This window comes from Chlorocebus sabaeus, chromosome 6 (genome assembly GCF_047675955.1).
Source record: "Chlorocebus sabaeus isolate Y175 chromosome 6, mChlSab1.0.hap1, whole genome shotgun sequence".
Lineage (NCBI taxonomy): Eukaryota > Metazoa > Chordata > Mammalia > Primates > Cercopithecidae > Chlorocebus > Chlorocebus sabaeus.
The window spans coordinates 19,914,782-19,934,170 of NC_132909.1; the positions used below are offsets into that span (position 1 = coordinate 19,914,782).

The 19,389-nt window shown below is 52.8% G+C and overlaps 2 protein-coding genes across 2 annotated transcripts; one reads left to right on the forward strand and one right to left on the reverse strand.

Moving 5' to 3' along the window:
* The first annotated feature begins 9,836 nt into the window (after positions 1-9,836).
* Positions 9,837-10,545, forward strand: SYCN (syncollin). The gene has a single exon (XM_073016509.1). It carries the CDS (start codon positions 9,932-9,934, stop codon positions 10,463-10,465), a length of 534 nt encoding a protein of 177 aa, XP_072872610.1. The 5' UTR covers positions 9,837-9,931; the 3' UTR covers positions 10,466-10,545.
* A 2,478-nt stretch (positions 10,546-13,023) lies between these two features.
* Positions 13,024-16,958, reverse strand: NCCRP1 (NCCRP1, F-box associated domain containing). The gene is given in 7 exon segments (XM_007996755.3): positions 13,024-13,268; positions 13,400-13,538; positions 14,596-14,691; positions 15,640-15,691; positions 15,778-15,840; positions 16,574-16,679; positions 16,681-16,958. Coding segments are annotated over 7 exon segments (828 nt in total). The 5' UTR covers positions 16,912-16,958; the 3' UTR covers positions 13,024-13,127.
* Positions 16,959-19,389: the final 2,431 nt, after the last annotated feature.

Here is a 19,389-nt window from a genome sequence, read left to right on the forward strand (position 1 = left end):
TCTACAAAAAGAAAGAAAATTAGCTGGGCATGGTGGCATGCGCCTGTAGTCCCAGCTACTGGGACGGCTGAGACGGGAGGATTGCTTGGGCCCAAGAGTTCAAGAACAGCCTGGGCAGCAGAGTAAGACCCAATTGTACAAAAAAAAAAAAAAATTAGCTGGGTGTGGTGGCACATTCCCAGATACTCTGGAGGCTGAAGCAGGAGGATTGCTTGAACCCAGGAGGTTGAGGCTGCAATTAGCTGTGATTCCACCACTGCACTCCAGCCTGGGTGACACAGCAACACCTTATCTCAAAAAAAAAAAAAAAAAAAAGGTATAATAATAACCAAATCCACAATGGTAACTAATGCTATTTATCATTAATGAAATAAGATCAAATTAAAGAAAAAAATGTACAATAGTGAGAACCCACAAAGCCAACTGTTAGTTATCATTGGTGAAGAGTCTAATAAAGATGTTGCAATTATAAGGCGGGGCGTGGTGGCTCCCGCCTGTAATCCCAGTACTTTGGGAGGCCAAGGAAGGTGGATCACTTGAGGTCAGGAATTCGAGACCAGCCTGGCCAACATGGTGAAACCCTGTCTCTACTAAAAATACAAAAATTAGCCAGGTGTGGTGGCGGGTGCCTGTAATCCCAGCTACTCAGCGGGCTGAGTTACGAGAATTGTTTAAACCCAGGAGGCAGAGGTTGCAGTGAGCCGAGATCGCACCACTGCACTCCAGCCTGAGCGACAAGAGCAAAACTCCATTTAAAAAAAAAAAAGTGTTGTAATTGTAAATCAAAACTGATAAAGAAAAAAATGAGGCTGGGCGTGGTGGCTCACGCCTGTAATCCCAGCACTTTGGGAGGCTGAGGTGGGTGGATCACCTGAGGTCAGGAGTTTGAGACCAGCCTGGCCAACATGGCGAAACCTCGTCTCTACTAAAAATACAAAAAATTAGCCGGGCATCGTGGAGTGCACTTATTGTCCCAGCTACTCAGGAGGCTGAGACAGGAGAATTGCTTGAACCTGGGAGGCGGAAATCACAGTGAGCCGAGATTGCGCCATTGCACTCTGACCTGGGTAACAGAGCGAGACTCTATCTCATAAAAGAAAAGATAAGAAAAGAAAAGAAAAAAATGAAGGAGTCTCTGAGATTACTCTGGCTTGGAGAGTGCCTGATAAAAAATAACAACATTTTAAAAACTAAGAGAGAGAGAGAACGTATCAATGACCAATATTAAACAATAAGAAACAGGAAACCTCCCTACAAATCTCAAAACTCCAAGAACATGTAAGCAGTTTTTGTGTGTGTATTGTGTCCACTTCACACATGAGGGAAACTGAAGCTTAGAGAGGCTGAGTAACTTGCTCAAACTCACACAGCCCATAAAAGGCAGAGGCAGGATTTGAACCCACGGTCGTGGACCCGCTCAATCTCTGTGCTATGCCGCCACCTCCCGAGCGCTTCTGGACTCCCCCTTCCCGGGCCCTGCTACCAGGGAAACCCCGTCCCCTCTCCGGGCTTGGCTTAGGGTTTTCACTGCCCACCCGCAGGGGCTCCTGGACCAACACTATTGCAGCCCTGAAGGGTTTCAGATCCAGCTTCCTTCACCGGCTTCCTTCAGGATTTAATCTAAGTTTCCATCTCCATCGCTTCCCTGAGTTCTCCTGGCCTGGCTTCCCTCTGTATTCCTGCCCCCTCCTGCTGGTGGCAGGTTCCAAATTTGGGCTGTATTCTTGCATTATCTGTCTCAGCTGAGACAGTTTGCAGAGAGCCTCTCCACTCAAACAGTGGCCCTCAGCAGCCTGGCATCCTCTGGGAACTTGTAGGAAATTCAGACCTAAACCCAGCAGGCAGTGGCTCACGCCTGTAATCCCAACACTTTGGGAGGCCGAGGTGGGTGGATCTCTTGAGGTCAAAAGTTTGAGACCAGCCTGGCCAACACAGTGAAACCCCGTCTACAGTGCACCCCAGTCTGGGCGACAGAGCAAGACTCTGTCTTAAAAATAAATAAATAAATAAATAAATAAAAGGAAATTCAGGACCTATACCCAAGCCCAAACCTGTTGAAGCAGAATCTGTAGCTTAAGACCTTTCCCGTCTCCCTCTCCCTCTTCCTCTAGGAGATTGGAGATTGGCAGCACCTTGAGTAGCTCTGGCCTAGAGCAGAAAGGGACTATGGGACCCCGGGAAACTTTGAGACAAGGAACCTCACCTGCCGCAGGTGTATCTGAGAACATGAAGGTCAGCTGTGTCCTGAGGTTAGATGACGACCAATCTTTTGTCTGCATTGCAGGAGATTCAAGTTCAATCTGGGCATTTGGAGCTCCAGGCACTGGAGATGTTCCCTTTTCTAATTGCTAAAGACAATTTTTTTCTGTAATCAGGAAAATTACATGAAATATACTTTTAAAGGATCTGAACAAGTTGAAGTATCAATACAGAAAATTCTAGACGTAGGCTGGGCATGGTGGCTCACGCCTGTAATCCCAGCACTTTGGGAGGCTGAGGCAGGCAGATCGCTTGAGGTCAGGAGTTCGAGACCAGCCTGGCCACATGGTGAAACTCCATCTCTACTAACAATGCAAAAATTATCCAGGCATGGTGGCTGTGTGTGTAATCCCAGCTATTTGGGAGGCTGAGGCAGGAGAATCGCTTAAACCTAGGAGGCAGAAGTTGCACTGAGCCAACATCATGCCACTGCACTCCAGCCTGGGCAATAGAGCAAGACTGTGTCGAAAGAAAGAAAGAAAGAAAGAAAGAAAGAAAGAAAGAAAGAAAGAAAGAGAGAGAGAGAGAGAGAGAGAGAGAGAGAGAGAGAGAGAGAGAGAGAGAGAGAAGGAAGGAAGGAAGGAAGGAAGGAAGGAAGGAAGGAAGGAAGGAAGGAAGGAAGGAAGGAAGGAGGGAAGGAAGGAGGGAAGGAAGGAAGGAAGGGAGGGGAAGGGAGGGGAGGGAAGGGAGGAAGGATGGCAGGAAGGAGGGAAGGAAGGAGAGAGAAAAGAAAATGCTAGATGTAATAAACCATTCATGACATAGGACATAGGAAGCTTCAGACTGAAGCCCTAGCCGTCAGTTCTCAAACTTGTGTGTGCACCAGAGTCACCAGGAGGGCTTGTGAAAACCCAGATTGCAAGGACCCATCCTAGAGTAGGGCTGGGGTGAGGGTGAGAATTTGAAATTCTAGCAAGTTCTGACAGAATGCTGATGCTGTTGGTCCAGGGAGTACCCTTTGAGAACCACTGTTTCCAAACCACATAGTTACGGCTGCTTTGGGATTATACTATCCCTTAAGAATTATATGGAAATAATCTGGCTGGGTGTGGTGGCTCATGCCTGTAACCCCAACACATTGGGAGGCCAAAGCAGGAGGATTGCTTGTGCCCAGGAGTTGGAGACCAGCCTGGGCAACATAGCAAGACCCTAACTCTAAAAAAAAAATTTTTTTTTAATTAGCTGGGCCAGCCAGGCGTGGTGGCTCACATCTGTAATCCCAGCACTTTGTGAGGCTGAGGCAGGCGGATCAGGAGGTCAGGAGATCGAGATCATCCTTGCTAACATGGTGAAACCCCATCTCTACTAAAAATACAAAAAATTAACTGGGCATGGTGGCAGGTGCCTGTAGTCCCAGCTACTCGGGAGGCTGAGACAGGAGAATGGCGTGAACCCGGGAGGCGGAGCTTGCAGTGAGCTGAGATCCGGCCACTGCACTCCAGCCTGGGCGACAGAGCAAGACTCCACCTCAAAAACAAAACAAAACAAAAAAAACATTAGCTGGGCGTGGTGGTGTGTACCTGTGGTCCCAGCTACTCAGGAGGCTGAGGCAGGAAGATTGCTTGAGGCTGGGAGTTTGAGGCTGCAGTGAGCTATGATCACACCACTGTACTCCAGCCTGGACAACAGAGCAAGACCCTGTCTCAAAAAAAGAAAATGATATTCAGTGTCACATCCTTACAAAACTGTAATGCATTCTGATGACCCACTATGAACTTAAGTACTGATCTGAATATTTTCCCGTATTTATGCAACACACATTATTTTCATTTAAATTATGTACAACCTATAATGTTGTTTATGTTCAAGTACCCTGATGGAGACAAATACTTTCCTTTTTCTTCCAGTGGCAATTTCACATGTATAAGCAATCTCCCTTTTTATGCTCTGCTGAAAAATGTCAAATCAAGGTTGTAAAACCTGAAAAGAGGATTCCTTATTATACAAATCAAAATCTATCAGTGGATATGAAACAAACAAACCAATCTGTCACTCTGGCCACTGCATTCCTTTGTATGCCCCTGTTCTAGCTCTTTTCACATTGTATTCGAATTATTGATTTATTTACCATTTGACATTCTCAAGGGCTCATGGTTCCTCAAGGGCAGGACATTCTCCTATTAGAAAAAATTGTGTAATAAGATGTTTTTCTACTGTTTGTCTAGTTTGTGTTAATAAATACTGAGGAAATTGTTTCTGGGTGAGGATGCTGTGCACGTGTGAGCATGTGTGTGTGTGTGTGTGTGACATGTGTGCTTATGTGAACAAGTCAGATGTGTGCGTGTGAGATTTCACACGATATGTGGTGGCTCATGCCTGTAATCCCAGCACTTTGCGAGGCTCAGGTGGGAGGATTGCTTGAGGCCAGGATTTTGAGGCCAGTCTGGTCAACATATCGAGACCCTGACACTGTAAAAAACAAAACAACAACAAAAAGAGGCCAGGTGCGGTGGCTCACGCCTGTAATCCCAGCACCTTGGGAGGCCGAGGTGGGTGGATCACCTGAGGTCAGGAGTTCGAGACCAGCCTGGCCAACATGGCAAAACCCTTTCTCTATTAAAAATACAAAAAATTAGCTGGGCATGGTGGCGAGCACCTGTAATCCCAGCTACTTGGAAGGCTGAGGCAGGAGAATCGCTAGAACCTGGGAGGCAGAGGTTGCAGTGAGCCGAGATCGCACCATTGCACTGCAGCAACCTGGGCAACAAGAGCGAAACTCTGTCTCAAAAAGAAAAAAAAAAAAAAAAAAAAGATGTCACAGGTGTGAGATTTGTAGCGTGTAGGGCAGGAGTGGAGGAAGACTGGAGGCTTGTTCATGACAATGGCTGTGTGTGGTTCCGTTGGGGAACAGGGGTGCGTGTTGCCCCAGAGCTGGGCATGTGTCCACCCTAGGATTCACCAGTAAGAATCCAGGACCGTCAGTGGCTGGCTGTGTGATGCGTGTCCCTACGCCCTGCCCATGTGTGTGCGACGGGGTTGAACGTGCTGTGCCCAGGCCCTGGGTCTCTGTGGGCTCTGTCGGATGCGGGCTGTGTACTGTGCCTCAGCAGGTTCCGTGTTCCTTCCTGTGCCTGCGTCTGTCTCCCTGTCCGTGTCTCCCTGGCCGTGTCGCTCTCTGTGTCTGAAGTTCACGGCCCTCCGGGGTGGGTGGGACTCTGAGTGACTCTGCTGCCCTCCATCCCTGTGTCTGGGGCAGTGCAGAGCCAGGTCCTGGTGGCTGTTCTGTGTTCCTGGGACCAAGGAGGCTCTCTGGGAAGTTAGCAGCTGGAGATCAGATTTCAAGGGATCACAAAAGGAAATGAGAAAGAAGGATCCCCGGGCAGGGCCAGGCCAATGGCCAGGGTCTCAGAGCTGTCAGGAGAACAGTCATAATAGCTTCCATGTATTGAGTACCTATCATGTGCTGGGCACAGTACTTCATGCTTTATGTATTTGCATTTATACTATTGCGTTAATACAATATTGTATATTAAGTATTCATATTACATACATCATATACATATATATATATTTCTTTCTTTATTTTCTTCTTTTCTTTTTTTTTTTTTGGAGACAGAGTCTCACTCTGTCACCCAGGCTGGAGTGCAGTGGCACGATCTTGGCTCACTACAACCTCCGCCTCCCAGGATCAAGCGATTCTCCTGCCTCAGCCTCCTGAGTAGTTGGGATTATAGGCATGTGCCACCACACCCAGCTACTTTTTGTATTTTTTTAGTAGAGACAGGGTTTCACCGTGTTGGCCAGGCTGGTCTCAAACTCCTGACCTCAAGTGATCCTCCTGCCTTGGCCTCCCAGAGTGCCAGGATTACAAGCATGAACCACGGCGCCCGGCCTATATTATATTTATAAATAACAATTATATGGATTGTTCATAACGTAAATTACTTTATAGAGACCGTTTTTTCTTTTTTTTTTTTTTCTAGAGACAGAGTTTCCCTCTGTTGCCTAGGCTGGAGCACAGTGGTGCAATCACAGCTCAATGCAGCCTCGACCTCTTGGACTCAAGTGATCCTCCTGCCTCGGCCTCCTAAATAACTGGGACTACTGGCATGTGCCATCGCGCCTGGCTCATGAGACCTCATTTTCTATGATCCCAATGAAGGTAGGAGGGAACTGAAGCTCAGAGAGGTAAGTTCATTTTCCCAAGGTTGCTCAGCAAGCAGGTGGCAGAGTCAACATCTGAACCCACTTCCAAGTGTTTCCAGTCTTTGGCTCTTAATAACAGCCCTACCCCGCCTAAGGTGGATGCCACAGCATCTAAGGAGGACCAGCAGGGTGTAGGTTTGGTGAGCGACCATGGATAACAGCAAATTGTTGGCGTTATGTTGTTGTGATGGTTTACGTTTATTGAGTCTTTACTATGTGCCAGGCACCATGCTAAAGGTTTTAATAATAATAATGATGTACCGGGTGCAGTGGCTCATACCTGTAATCCCAGCACTATGGGAGGCAGGAGGATTGAGCGAGCCCAAGAGTTCGAGACCAGCCTGCGCAACATGGTGAAACCCCATCTCTACAAAACAATCAAAAAGTTAGCAGGGTGTGGTGGCACATGCCTATGGTGGCATGTTCCCTACTCAGGAGGCTGAGGTGGGAAGATTGCTTAAGCCGGGGAGGTCGAGGCTGCAGACCTAGGAGACAGAGTGAGACTCTCTAAAAAAAAAAAAAAAAAAAGATGGTAGTGATGATGACAGATGCTCATATGGCACTTAGCGAAGGCCGATCCCTTCTCTAAGTGTTGTTACATGGATTAATTCATTTATTCCTTTCTTTTCTTTTAGCAGGGTCTCACTCTGTCACCCAGGCTGGAGTGCAGTGGCATGATCTCAGCTCACTGCAGCCTGGGCCTCCCAGGTTTAAGCAATTCTTCTGCTTCAGCCTTCCAAGTAGCTGGGATTACAGACACCTGCCACCACGCCCGGATAAGTTTTGTATTTTTAGTAGAGATGGGATTTTGCCATGTTGGCCAGGCTGATCTCAAACTCCTGACCTCAAGTGATCCTCCTGCCTTGGCCTCCCAAAGTGCTGGGATTACAGGTGTGAGCCTCTGCACCCAGCCCAATTAATTTATTCCTTATACCACCACTCTGAAGTAAGTACCATCAGCGTGTCCCTGAGGCCTTTGTGTGCACAGCTCGTAGAGGAGCTGGGATTTGGACCCAGACAGTTTGACTCCATGGACTGTCCTCCTAAACCACATCCCTTCTACCATCCCCTGTAACCTTTTCAACATTCCTATGGTGTAGGAGGAAACATTACCCATTTCACAGATGAGGAAACCAAGGCCCAGACCTGTACTGACACAGCCAATGGACCCGTGTCTGTCTAATCAGTGCATCCACACTCTTGACCCTGTTTTGGGAAGAGGCTGGGAACTCCAAAAAACCTTGGAAGGGCCCTGGCCAGGCTCCCAGAGGTCTGGGTCTTTGTCCAGCCCTAGGGTTCCAATCTCCCTCTCCTTCCTATGCTGCTCTAATTTTTCCTTTGCCTTGTTTCTTTTCTTCTTTTTTCTTTTCTTTTCTTTGTTCCTTCCTTCCTTCCTTTTTTTTTTTTTTTTTGAGACAGAGTCACTTTGCCACCCAGACTGGAGTGCAGTGGCACGATCTCGGCTCACTGCAACTTCCACCTCCTCGGTTCAAGCAATTCTCCTGCCTCAGCTTCCCGAGGCTCTGTGTGCCACCACGCCCAGCTAATTTTTGTATTTTTAGTAGAGACAGGGCTTCATGATGTTGGCCAGGTGGGTCTCGAACTCCTGACCTCAGGTGATCCACCCACCCGGGCCTCCCAAAGTGCTGGGATTACAGGTGTGAGCCACTGCACCTGGCCCTTGTTTCATTTCTACTGGCTGATCGGTAAGAGCTCATTTTATATGATAGGAATTGAGTCTATTTTTCCCTGGCTGGGTTTGTGGGTTTTGTTTTGTTTGGTTTTTGCTATACAACAGTTTTACAGTTTTATACAGCTCAAAATTTCACCATTTGTTTTATAGATTGAAGATTTCTAACCTTAGTGAAGAAAGTCTCCTGGTTCCTGAGGTGGGAGTGGCAGGCTCTTCCCCCCCTCCCTCTCCTAGGCCTGTCCTTAGCCTGTGGGAGGGAGGGGTGCAGTTCTTGTCAATTTGTAGGCACTCTTTTTTTTTTAATGCGATCTTGGCTCACTGCAACCTCCACCTCCCAGGTTCAAGTGATTCTCCTCCCTCAGCCTCCCGAGTAGCTGAGACTACAGGCATGTGCCCTAATTTTTGTACTTTAAGTAGAGACGGGGTTTCACCATGTTGGCCAGGCTGGTCTTGAACTCCTGGTCTCAAATGATCTGCCTGCCTTAGTCTCCCAAAGTGTTGTGATTACAGGCATGAGCCACCGCGCCCAACCTGTGTGCACTCTTTATATATTATAACTTGTAATGCTATGCTTTTGAAATGTTGCAAATATCTCCTCAAGCCTTTGTACGCTGTCTTGCAAAAGGTTTTTAACGTGTTATGCAAATACTGCTATCTTGTACTTCACAGATTCTGGATTGCCAGCCTTGGTTGGGAAGATTGCCCGGTCTGAGCCTGGTGGGGGTGGGGCGTGGGGCTCCTCATCTCCTTCTCTACCTGCCCCCACCCCACAAGGGCCTCTATCCTTATCTCCAGCTTCTCCTTTCCCAAGGTCCTGCCTCCCAGGGAGGGAGCCTGCCCAGCCAGGAGGCCCCAGCCTCCCACTCCCGCCTCCCCCAACCCAGTCTTTCCTTATCTAGAATAAGGATTGTTCCATTCCTTATTTATTTATTTTTTATTTTTTGGAGAGGGAGTCTCGCTCTGTCGCCCAGGCTGGAGTGCAGTGGCTGGACCTCAGCTCACTGCAAGCTCCGCCTCCCGGGTTTACACCATTCTCCTGCCTCAGCCTCCCGAGTAGCTGGGACTACAGGCGCCTGCCACCTCGCCCGGCTAGTTTTATGTATTTTTTTAGTAGAGACGGGGTTTCACCGTGTTACCCAGGATGGTCTTGATCTCCTGACCTCGTGATCCGCCCGTCTCGGCTTCCCAAAGTGCTGGGATTACAGGCTTGAGCCACCGCGCCCGGCATTTTTTTTTTTTTTCCTGGCTTTGTTGCCCAGGCTGGAGTACAGTGAAATGATCTCAGCTCACCGCAGCCTGGAACTCCTGGGCTCAAGCGATCCTCCCGACTAGGCTTTGTGAGTAGCTGGGACTACAGGCCACGCCACCACGCTGGGCTAACTTTATTTTTAGTAGGGACGGGATCTTGCTATGTTGCCCAGACTGATCTCAAACTCCTGGGCTCAAGCGATCCACCCGTCTAGGCTTCCCAAAGTGCTGGGATTACAGGCGTGAGTCACCAGCAAGCCCCTTGTCAATTTTTAAAAGTTCTTCCCATTTCTGTCTATTAACCTATGCCACCCTCTGTGTTGCAAATGACTCCTCCTCAAGTCCTGTCTCTTGTCTCTCTTTATAATGTTGTTGGTCACCTAACATCTTAAGGTGCTAAGTTGTATACACAGCGTCCACCTTGTACCCAGGGTTGTGGGTTTCCGACCTAGGTTAGGCAGGTCTCCCGGCTCCTGGGGGAGGGGCGCCCTCCCCTTCCCTCCATGAGTCCTTATCTGGCAGCTTGTTCCTTCCCACGGGTCGGGCGCATAAAAGCGCGCTGGGCCGCGGCGGGGCACTGCCACCATGTCCCCACTGCGCCCGCTGCTGCTGGCCCTGGCCCTGGCCGCCGTGCCGTGCGCCCAGGGCGCCTGCCCCGCGTCCACCGACCTCAAGCACTCGGACGGGACGCGCACTTGCGCCAAGCTCTATGACAAGAGCGACCCCTACTATGAGAACTGCTGCAGGGGCGCCGAGCTGTCGCTGGAGCCGGGCGCAGACCTGCCCTACTTGCCCTCCAACTGGGCCAACACCGCCTCCTCGCTTGTGGTGGCCCCGCGCTGCGAGGTCGTGTGGTCCCGGCAAGGCAAGGCGGGCAAGACGCACAAATTCTCTGCCGGCACCTACCCGCGCCTGGAGGAGTACCGCCGGGGCATCTTGGGAAACTGGTCCAACGCTATCTCCGCGCTCTACTGCAGGTGCCCAGCTGCCCAAAGCTCCGAGCCCACCCCAGGCCCCGGCCCCAGCTCCGCACAAACCCCCACACCCATCATCCAAGCCCCGAGGCTGCTCCACACCCCTGAGCTCCCGACTGGAACTGGGAGCACCAGGCCTCCCTAAAACCAGTCGTGGAGGCCCCATCTCAGAGTCCTTACCCAGACCAGGTCCTCCTTCTCTTCACCCCCAGCACCCGGTCCCCACTCCACCTGCAGCCCAGGACCGTGGGACGGAGATCTCGCCCCAGCTCTGGGATTCAGAGCCAACCCTCCATCTTCTGGAATCCTCCACCTACCCACCCGCCCACAGCTGTTCTTCCCAGGGAGGGCTGACTAATTCTGGGGACTGAGAACTCCTAGACCCCCTCACCTTGGTCTCCAGAACCAAAGCCAGCCCCCATGCCTCAGATAATCACATCTCAAAATTCCCAGACTCCAAAACTAACCCAGACCTCAAGACCCCAGACTCAATTATAGGAACCCCCAGTGTGTAGCCTTCCTGCTCTCCACTCCCCTAGACCCTCTAGACCAGCCTCAGCCCTAAAACCAGTCCCACAGCCCACCCCTAAGACCCATCCCTGGAGGTCCCTGAGGCCACCTTGCACTCACAGACCTGGGACCTAGATCCAGCAGTGACACCCTCCCAACCTCCCAAGCCCTCCCAAGTCACTCCCATCCCCCAAGGGCTCCAAGGAGCCCCAACTCCAAACTCCCAAGCTAGGATCCCTGGTTCCTGAACTTGGAGCCTCAGACCCAGACTCCCCAGTCCCCACCCAGCCTCAGGCTTCTAGAACTCACCAGACCCTGGGTCTCTGAGAGTCCCTGGAAGCAATTCTTGATTACATTTCAGGTGCAGCTGATGCTTTGCTGGTCTGTCATCTGCAGCTTCCACAGAGTGCCAGACCCCTCACTCAGCCCATTCCTGGGCTCTGCTGCGGGGCCCCAAGACCCAGGAGAAGGAGCGTTCTGCCCGCCCCTCCCACCTCCCCTGCAATACGGCCTTTGTGCACTGGTCCCCGTCTGTCATCTGCTTGTCCCTGGGATGCAAGTCCTCACTGGACCGGGTGGGATGGAGGAGAGAGCAGGGTGGTTGGGCCTGGGTCAGCCCATACACAGGACAATGCCATGGATGAGGACACGCCATCGACTTGGACATGGTTTTAGGTGTGCACAAAGACACACACCACAGAAGGACATGTGAGTGAACTACAGGGGAACCTTGGGCTGACTGTTAAATATGAAATACGCCCCAGCCTTTTCAGTAAATAACCCTTCTTTAGCCTGGTGTGGTGGCTCAGGCCTGTAATCCTAGCACTTTGGGAGGCTGAGGTGGGCGGATCACCTGAGCTCAGTTGGAGGCCAGCCTGGCAAACATGGTGAAACCCCATCTCTACTGAAAATACAAACATTAGCCGGAAATCACTTGAACCTGGGAGGTGGAGGTTGCAGTGAGCCAAGATCGTGCCACTGTGCTCCAGCCTGGGCAACAGAGCGAGACTCTGTCTCAAAGCAAACAAACAAGCAAAAAACTCCTCCTTGAGCCATTTCTGGCCTCCCAGGGGCCTCCGGACTCCCTCCATGGTTCCTGCAGGGGACAGCAGGGTGCGGGCCTTCTAGGACCCAGCCCTGGACTAGGGCTGGGATCTGCAAGTGATCAGATCAGGACTTAGTGGTTGATAAATGCTTTTAATCCCCACATTCCACACATGGGGGACACTGTCATTCACATTTTCATATTTCTGTTCTGGTCACAGTCTGTGTCCCCACACCCTCATGAATGAGGGACTTTGATGGATGCCTGGGTTTGGGGGGTCTGCGGTAGCTGGAGAAGATACACAAAGGGTCTTCGGAGGAGAGTGTGGGACAGCTTTGAGGGGACGACAACTGCAGACACCTGGAGGGAGCTAGAGGAAATTCTGAGACTCAAGAGATATGGAATGGCCAGGCGCAGTGACTCACGTCTGCAATCCCAGCACTTTGGAAGGCCAAGGTGGGTGGATCGCTTGAGGTCAGGAGTTTGAGACCAGCCTAGCCAACATGGTGAAACCCTGTCTCTACTAAAATACAAAAATTAGTGGGCGTGGTGGTGGGCACCTGTAATCCCTACTCGAGAGGCTGAGGCAGGAGAATCACTTGAACCCGGGAGGTGGAAATTGGAGTGAGCCAAGATTGTGTCACTGCTCTCCAGCCTGGGTGACAGAGTGAGACTCCATCTCAAAAAAATAAAAGGAGAGTAGGTAAGTAGAGATGCTAAGGGGAGATGTGTGAAGAGATCAGAGGTCAAGGTCAGTTCAGAAGGACCCTGGGGTGTGAAGGTAGTGGAAGATCAAGGATCAGGGGCGGTTAAATGGGACAGGAACTGAGTGAAATGAATGGCTCCATTCCGCCTTCAACAGACATTCACTGCCACTCTGCTCATAGCCCTGGGCTGGGTGGTGCTGGCAACACAGCAGTAAGCATTCAGTTTCAGTGAAGTTCAAAGAAGCAGAGACCAGCCCTCAGCATCCTTGAGCACAGGTGTCTATGCATTCACTCAACAGAGATCTAGGGAGCATCTGTGCCAGAGCATCTGTCAGGCACTGAATTTACAAGGAGTGGCTCCGCCCTCACGGGGCTCAGAGAGTGCCGGGAAAATGCTGGACTCCACCGCTTAAGGGTGTGGAAGCTGTCCATCAAGAGAGAAGCCAAGGGCCGGGGAGGAATAAGGGGCCTAAGAGGTGGCTAAGAGTTAGGGGCTTCTAAAGCTCAGGGAGATGCTGTGGGGTCAGGACAGAGGAGCCAGCCGGTCACTCCCGGAGCTGCACAGACACGGAGGAGTCAGTCACCCGTGTCCGCCGCAGCCCACCAGGCTCCATGCGGTTCTTGGCCTTGTGCAGGAAGTGGATGAAGCGCACACCAGGACCATAATGGCGGAATACGTGGGACACCTGTGGTGACAGCACCTGGGGTTAGGGAGGAGCCCTTTTCGAGGACCCGTGGACCTGCTCTCCTCCCTCTGTGAGGTCTTGGGACAAGAACACATGTCTGGGGTTTAGGGCCCCAGGGCTGAGAGTCTCACCTGGACCCAGCGGCCAGGGGGTCCTCTCCCAGAAGTTCGGGGGGCCACATGGTGCTGAGCGATGACCGTGCGGCGGTCGGCTGCCAGGAGCCAGACGTGCAGTTCGTAGACACATGCATCCAGCCGGCTGTCCTCGAACCTGCAGGCAGGTCAAGGCCTTCAGCTGCCACTGCAATCTCAGCTACCCAGCCCCAGCCCCTGGCCCCGTTCCCTGTTCCCCGTTCAACACACATGCTGCTACCCACGCTGTGCACAGCCCTGAGCTGGGTGGTGCTGGCAACATAGCAGTGACCAAGACAGCCCCACACCCCGTCCACAGGGGCTTCACAGTCCAGTGAGGGAGGCTGGCGTTCCACCAAACATGACAGCCAGGAACGGCCAGGGTTGGGATGGGGAGCACGGGCAGAGGGGTCAGGGCCAGGATGGGGGGACCCAGGCAGAGGGGTTGGGGACAGAATTGGGGACCCAGGCAGAGAGGTTGGGGCCGGAATTGGGGGCACAGACAGAGAGGTTGGGACCGGGATGGGGGGCACAGGGCACTGGAGCAAATGCACCTGACCCAGGTGAGGGGTGATCAGGGAAGGCTTCCTGGTGGAGCCAAGTGTAAGTGACTCCTAAGGAACGAGAAGGAATTTGTCTTCAGAATAGAGGGTGACAGGCTTTTAAGAAATAAAGAATAGGCCAGGCATGGTGGCTCATGCCTGTAATCCCAGCACTTTGGGAGGCTGAGGTGGGCAGATCACTTGAGGTCAGGAGTTCGAGACCAGCCTGGGCAACATGGTGAAACCCTGTCTCTACTAAAAATACAGAAATTAGCCGGGTGTGGTGGCATGTGCCTGTGGTCCCAGTTACTTGGGAAGCTGAGGCAGGAGAATCACTTGAACCTGAGAGGCAGAGGTAGCAGTGAGCCGAGATGGCACCACTGCAGTTCAGCATGGGTGACAGAGTGAGACTCTGTCTCAAAAAAAAAAAAAAAAAAAAAGAAAAGAAATAAGGGTCAGCCTCAGTAACCCCGGCACATTTCAAAATCGGAAAGACTCAAACAGAACGGGCCAGGGAGGTGGGCAGGGCAGAACCCTGCAGCACCAGGAGGGTCTTGGTGAGGGGCTGAGAGCAAGGGGAGCTCAGAGTAAGGCTCGTGCTCTGGGCAGCCCTGTGTGATCACGGGGTCAGGCTGGCAGGGCAGGGGCACGCACCAGTCCATGACTGTAATGTCTGGTTGTTCGTCATCCAGCAGCTCCTCCCACAGGCCCTCGGCCAGAAGGTCCACACACTGCTGCTTCACTGTCCAGCTGTGAAACAAGGGCCGGGAGAGGCGGGGTCTGCGATCTGCCAGGATCCTAGGGGATCTCCCTGGTCGGCCTGGCTCCAGGGAGCAGGAAGCCGTGTCTTAGCGCTTTCTTAGGGATAGCTTGGGTCCCCACATTTGGGGTGCTCCCTCAGCACCTTCCTGTCTCAGTCCCCGTGGGCCCCTCTGAGGGCAATGCATCCCGAACCCCGTGCTACAGACGAGGAACCTGAGGCTGAGGACGGAGACATGTCCGAGGTCAAGCAGCAAACATGTGGCAGAGCCAGGATCCCAACCCCGGCCTGTGTGACCCTGAGCCTCTGAGTCATACCAGCTCATCTACTGCGCAGGAGCGAGGCTCTGTTTCATGGAGGACAGGGGGTGGCCTGGGGTGACTCTTCCCCTCCCAGGGAAAGAGCCTTAGAATAATTACAACAACAACAAGAATAGCCAGGTGTGGTGGCTCACGCCTGTAATCCGAGGACTTTGGGACGCTGAGGCAGGCAGATCACTTGAGGTCAGGAGTTCGAGACCAACCTGGCCAGCATGGTGAACCGCCGCCTCTACTAAAAATACAAAATGAGCCGGGCATGGTGGCGCACACCTGTAATCCTAGCTACTCAGGAGGCTGAGGCAGGAGAATTGCTTGAACGTGGGAGGCAGAGGTTGCAGTGAGCTGAGATTGCACCACTGCACTCCAGTCTGGGCAACAGAGTGAGACTTTGTCTTAAAAACAAAACCAAAAACCAATAATAGCTGCTATTGACTGGTGCTAGCCAGACCTGGCCGGGCCCTAGGCTGTGTGTTTTACAGGCATTCTCTCTTATGCTAACCCTGTTTACAGAGCGGGAAATGGAGGTCTAGAGAGGCCAAGTCAGTTTCTCCAGTTCTTACAGCCAGGAAGGGTGGAGCAGGGAATGGAGTGTAGGCCACACCGGCCCCGGCGACTCACCTTTGGTTCTGCTGAAGCTTTTCGGTTCTAATGTACCAGCCACGGAAATTGCCTGCAGGTTGGGGAGCAAAGGGTTAGAACACTCCAACGCTGGAGGACCCTCCCCACTTTCAGCAACCCGGCCCTCCAAGCACTTACCCAGAGTCTCCAGGGGTCGCTGGGTGGGACCAGTAGGGGGTGCTGGCTCATAAATGTTGATGCCTGAAATGGACAGGTGAGTGGAGCCTCTGGGCAGCCCCTCCACCTTCCACTGCCTCATCCCTCCCTACCTGCAAGGCTACACACTGGAAGGGCAGGAATCTGTGCCAGGTCAGGGAAGCCCGGCAGGGATGAGTGAGTCACGGCTCCGGGGAGAGGGTGATGCGGGGCGGGGGGGTGCGGGTAAGCGGGTTGTGGTCAGAGACAGAGGGACACAGAGAAGAACCCAGAGAAACAGACAGGCCAAGAGTTTGAAACCAGCCCAGCCTAGCCAACATGGCGAAACCCTGACTCTACTGAAAATACAAAAATTAGCCAGGCATGGTGGTGCATGCCTGTAATCCCAGCTACTCGGGAGACTGAGGCAGGAGAATTGCTTGAGCCTGGGAGGCAGAGGTTGCAGTGAGCCGAGATTGCACCACTGCACTCCAGCCTGGGCGACAGCAAGACTCCGTCTCAAGAGACAGAAACATAGGCAGAGGGGGAGAGAGAGAGGAAGAGAGAGAAAGAGAGAGGGAGAGGTGTGAGGGAGAGGTGTGAGAGAGGTAGGTGAGAGACATGACAGAGAGACGGGGCAAAACGGAGAGGCACAATGACAGAAAAGGAGACAGAGGGATGCAGAGAAATGCAGAGACAGTGAGAGACAAAGAGCCAGAGAGATAAGGAAACAGAGAGGAAAAGAGGAAGAGACAGACGGTCAGGGGGGTGCCTCCCGGCTGCTCGGGGCCCTGCGCACCTTCGGGATTGGGCGAACGCAGCAGGTTGCGGTAGAGCGGCCGCCGCAGCAGGAGCAGCTTCCAGGTGAGGCGAGGGGGCAGCTCCAGGCCCCCGCTTAGCGGCCCCCCACTCCTCCAGCAGCAGCTGCCGGGCGTGAACCTCGGACGGCTGCTCCGGCTCGGGGAGCTCGGGGGCCTCCGGGGCCGCGGGCGATGGCAGCGACGGCGGCGAGGGCAGTGGTGGTGGCGACGGCGGCGGTGACGGCGACCGTGGCGAGGGAGGCAGCTCCTGGGGGCTCGCGGGCCCATCGGCTTCCATCCCGCCACCGAACGCGTGTCCCTCACGCACCTCCTCCATCCCTCGAGGCTGCACGACTGTCCCGGTTTCGCAGGGCTGGGGTTAACTGGGAGCGGGAAGGGGCAGGGCACCCGGCTGGCATTTAAGAGAGGGGCGTGTCAGGGGACGATCTTGTCCCTCGGACCCTCCTCCCTCAGACCCAGGAGTCCAGGCTCCCAGCCCCTCCTCCCTCAGACCCAGGAATTCAAGACCCCGGCCCCTCCTCCCTCAGACCCAGGAGTCTAGGTCTCCAGCCCCACCTCCCTCAGACCCAGGGACGGGTTCCCCAGTCCCTCCCCCTTCAGACCCAGGAGTCCAGGCACCAGCCCCTCTTCCCTCAGGCCCAGGGGTCCAGTTCCCCAGCCCCTCCTCCTTCAGACCCAGGGGTCCAGGTCTCCAACTCCTCTTCCCTCAGACCCTGGAGTCCAGGCACCAGACCCTCCTCCCTCAGACCCAGGAGTCCAGGCACCAGACCCTCCTCCCTCAGACCCAGGAGTCCACGCACCAGACCCTCCTCCCTCAGACCCAGGAGTCCAGGCACCAGCCCCCTTCTTAGGTCCCCAGACTTCCTGCCCCAATTTTCCCAGGGCCAGCTGAGGACCCAGCGTGGGCCTGACAGAGCATGTGACAGATGCGCTAATGCCAGGGCTCCGGACTGTCTAATGGGGCCCGTGCACCTCATTAAGATCTAGCGTGGCAGGATTAAGAGGCTAATTAACAGAGACGCCCCCTCCTCCCCCTTCCCACTCTGCAGAGGGGGAGAGGGTGGATGAGCTGGGGTGCAAAGGGGAGGTCCTGCCTCTGCCACTTCCTTCTCTATCCTTACCTGGGACACCCCCTTGGGGCCCTGACACGTTCTGTCCAGAAAACCAAGGTGGGGAGAGCAGAGAGACACCCAAAACCAGAAATGAGGAGCCTCAGAGATGGGGGACCCCAGGGAGGAACAAAGATGGCAGCAAGAGGGAAGCAGTAATCCCAACTGGGGGTTCTGGGGGCCTGCACCCCTGCTTGGGACTGGGGTGGGTGGCTGCAGAAGCCTCCTCCATCAGAGGTCACGAGGAGGTGGGAGCAAGGGATGGGGCTCAGGTGGGGACAGGAGGTCAGGTGTGGAGGAAGTGGGGTGGCAGAGGAACCTGTAGAGCCAGATGCCCACAGGCATTTCCTGCCCATGGCCACATCCCTCTACCTGGCCCAGGTAAGCTCAGCACTGAGCTGATGATCAGTATCATTCACCAGTGAGCGCTTTCTTTCTCTTTCTTTCTCTTTTTCTTTCTTTCTTTCTCTCTCTCTTCTTTCTTTTTTTTTTTTTTTTTTTTTTTTTGAGACGGAGTCTCGCTCTGTCACCTGGGCTGGAGTGTGCAGTGGCCGGATCTCAGCTCACTGCAAGCTCCGCCTCCCGGGTTCACGCCATTCTCCTGCCTCAGCCTCCTGAGTAGCTGGGACTACAGGCGCCCGCCACCTCGCCCGGCTAGTTTTTTGTATTTTTTAGTAGAGACGGGGTTTCACCGTGTTACCCAGGATGGTCTCGATCTCCTGACCTCGTGATCCGCCTGTCTCGGCCTCCCAAAGTGCTGGGATTATAGGCTTGAGCCACCGCGCCCGGCCTCTCTTCTTTCTTTCTTTCTCTTTTTCTTTCTTTCCTTCCTTCCTTCCTTCCTTCCTTCCTTCCTTCCTTCCTTCCTTCCTTCCTTCCTTCCTTCTTTCTTTCTTTCTTTCTTTCTTTCTTTCTTTCTTTCTTTCTTTCTTCTTTCTTTCTTTCTTTCTCTCTCTCTCTTCTTTCTTTCTTTCTTTCTTTCTTCTTTCTTTCTTTCTTTCTTTCTTTCTTTCTTTCTTTCTTTCTTTCTTTCTTTCTTTCTTTCTTTCTTTCCCTCCCTCCCTCCCTCCCTCCCTTCCTTTCTTCCTTCCTTTTTCTTTCTTCCTTTTTTTTGTTTTTGAGATGGAGTCTCACTCTGTCACCCAGGCTGGAGTGCAGTGGTGTGATCTCAGCTCACTGCAACTGCCACCTCCTAGGTTCAAGTGATTCTCCTGCCTCAGCCTCCCGAGTAGCTGGGATTACAGGCACCCGCCACCACGCCCAGCTAATTTTGTATTTTTAGTAGAGACTGGGATTACAGGCACCCACCACCATGCCCAGCTAATTTTGTATTTTTAGTAGAGACGGGGTTTCACTCTGTTGGTCAGACTGGTTTCAAACTCCTGACCTCAAGTGATCCACCTGCCTCAGCCTCCCAAAGTGCTGGGATTACAGGCGTGAGCCACCGAACGGTGAGAGCTTTCTACTGAGTGCTTCTAAATTCATTTCATTCTCCTACAAAGACAAGATGGGTGCTACTATGATCGGCATTTTATAGGTAAAGGAAAAGTAACAGCAAACGTGTGTGTGCAGCTGTGTGCTGGCAGATGTCCTCTGGGACAGGTCTTTCCACTACAACAACCCTGTGAGGATGCTATCATTATTCCCATTTTACAGATGAGGAAACAGAGGCCACCTTCCCAGGC

Coding starts and splice junctions, on each gene's coding strand:
- SYCN (XM_073016509.1), top strand. CDS start 9,932: ATGTCCCCACTGCGCCCGCTGCTGCTGGCCCTGGCCCTGGCCGCCGTG.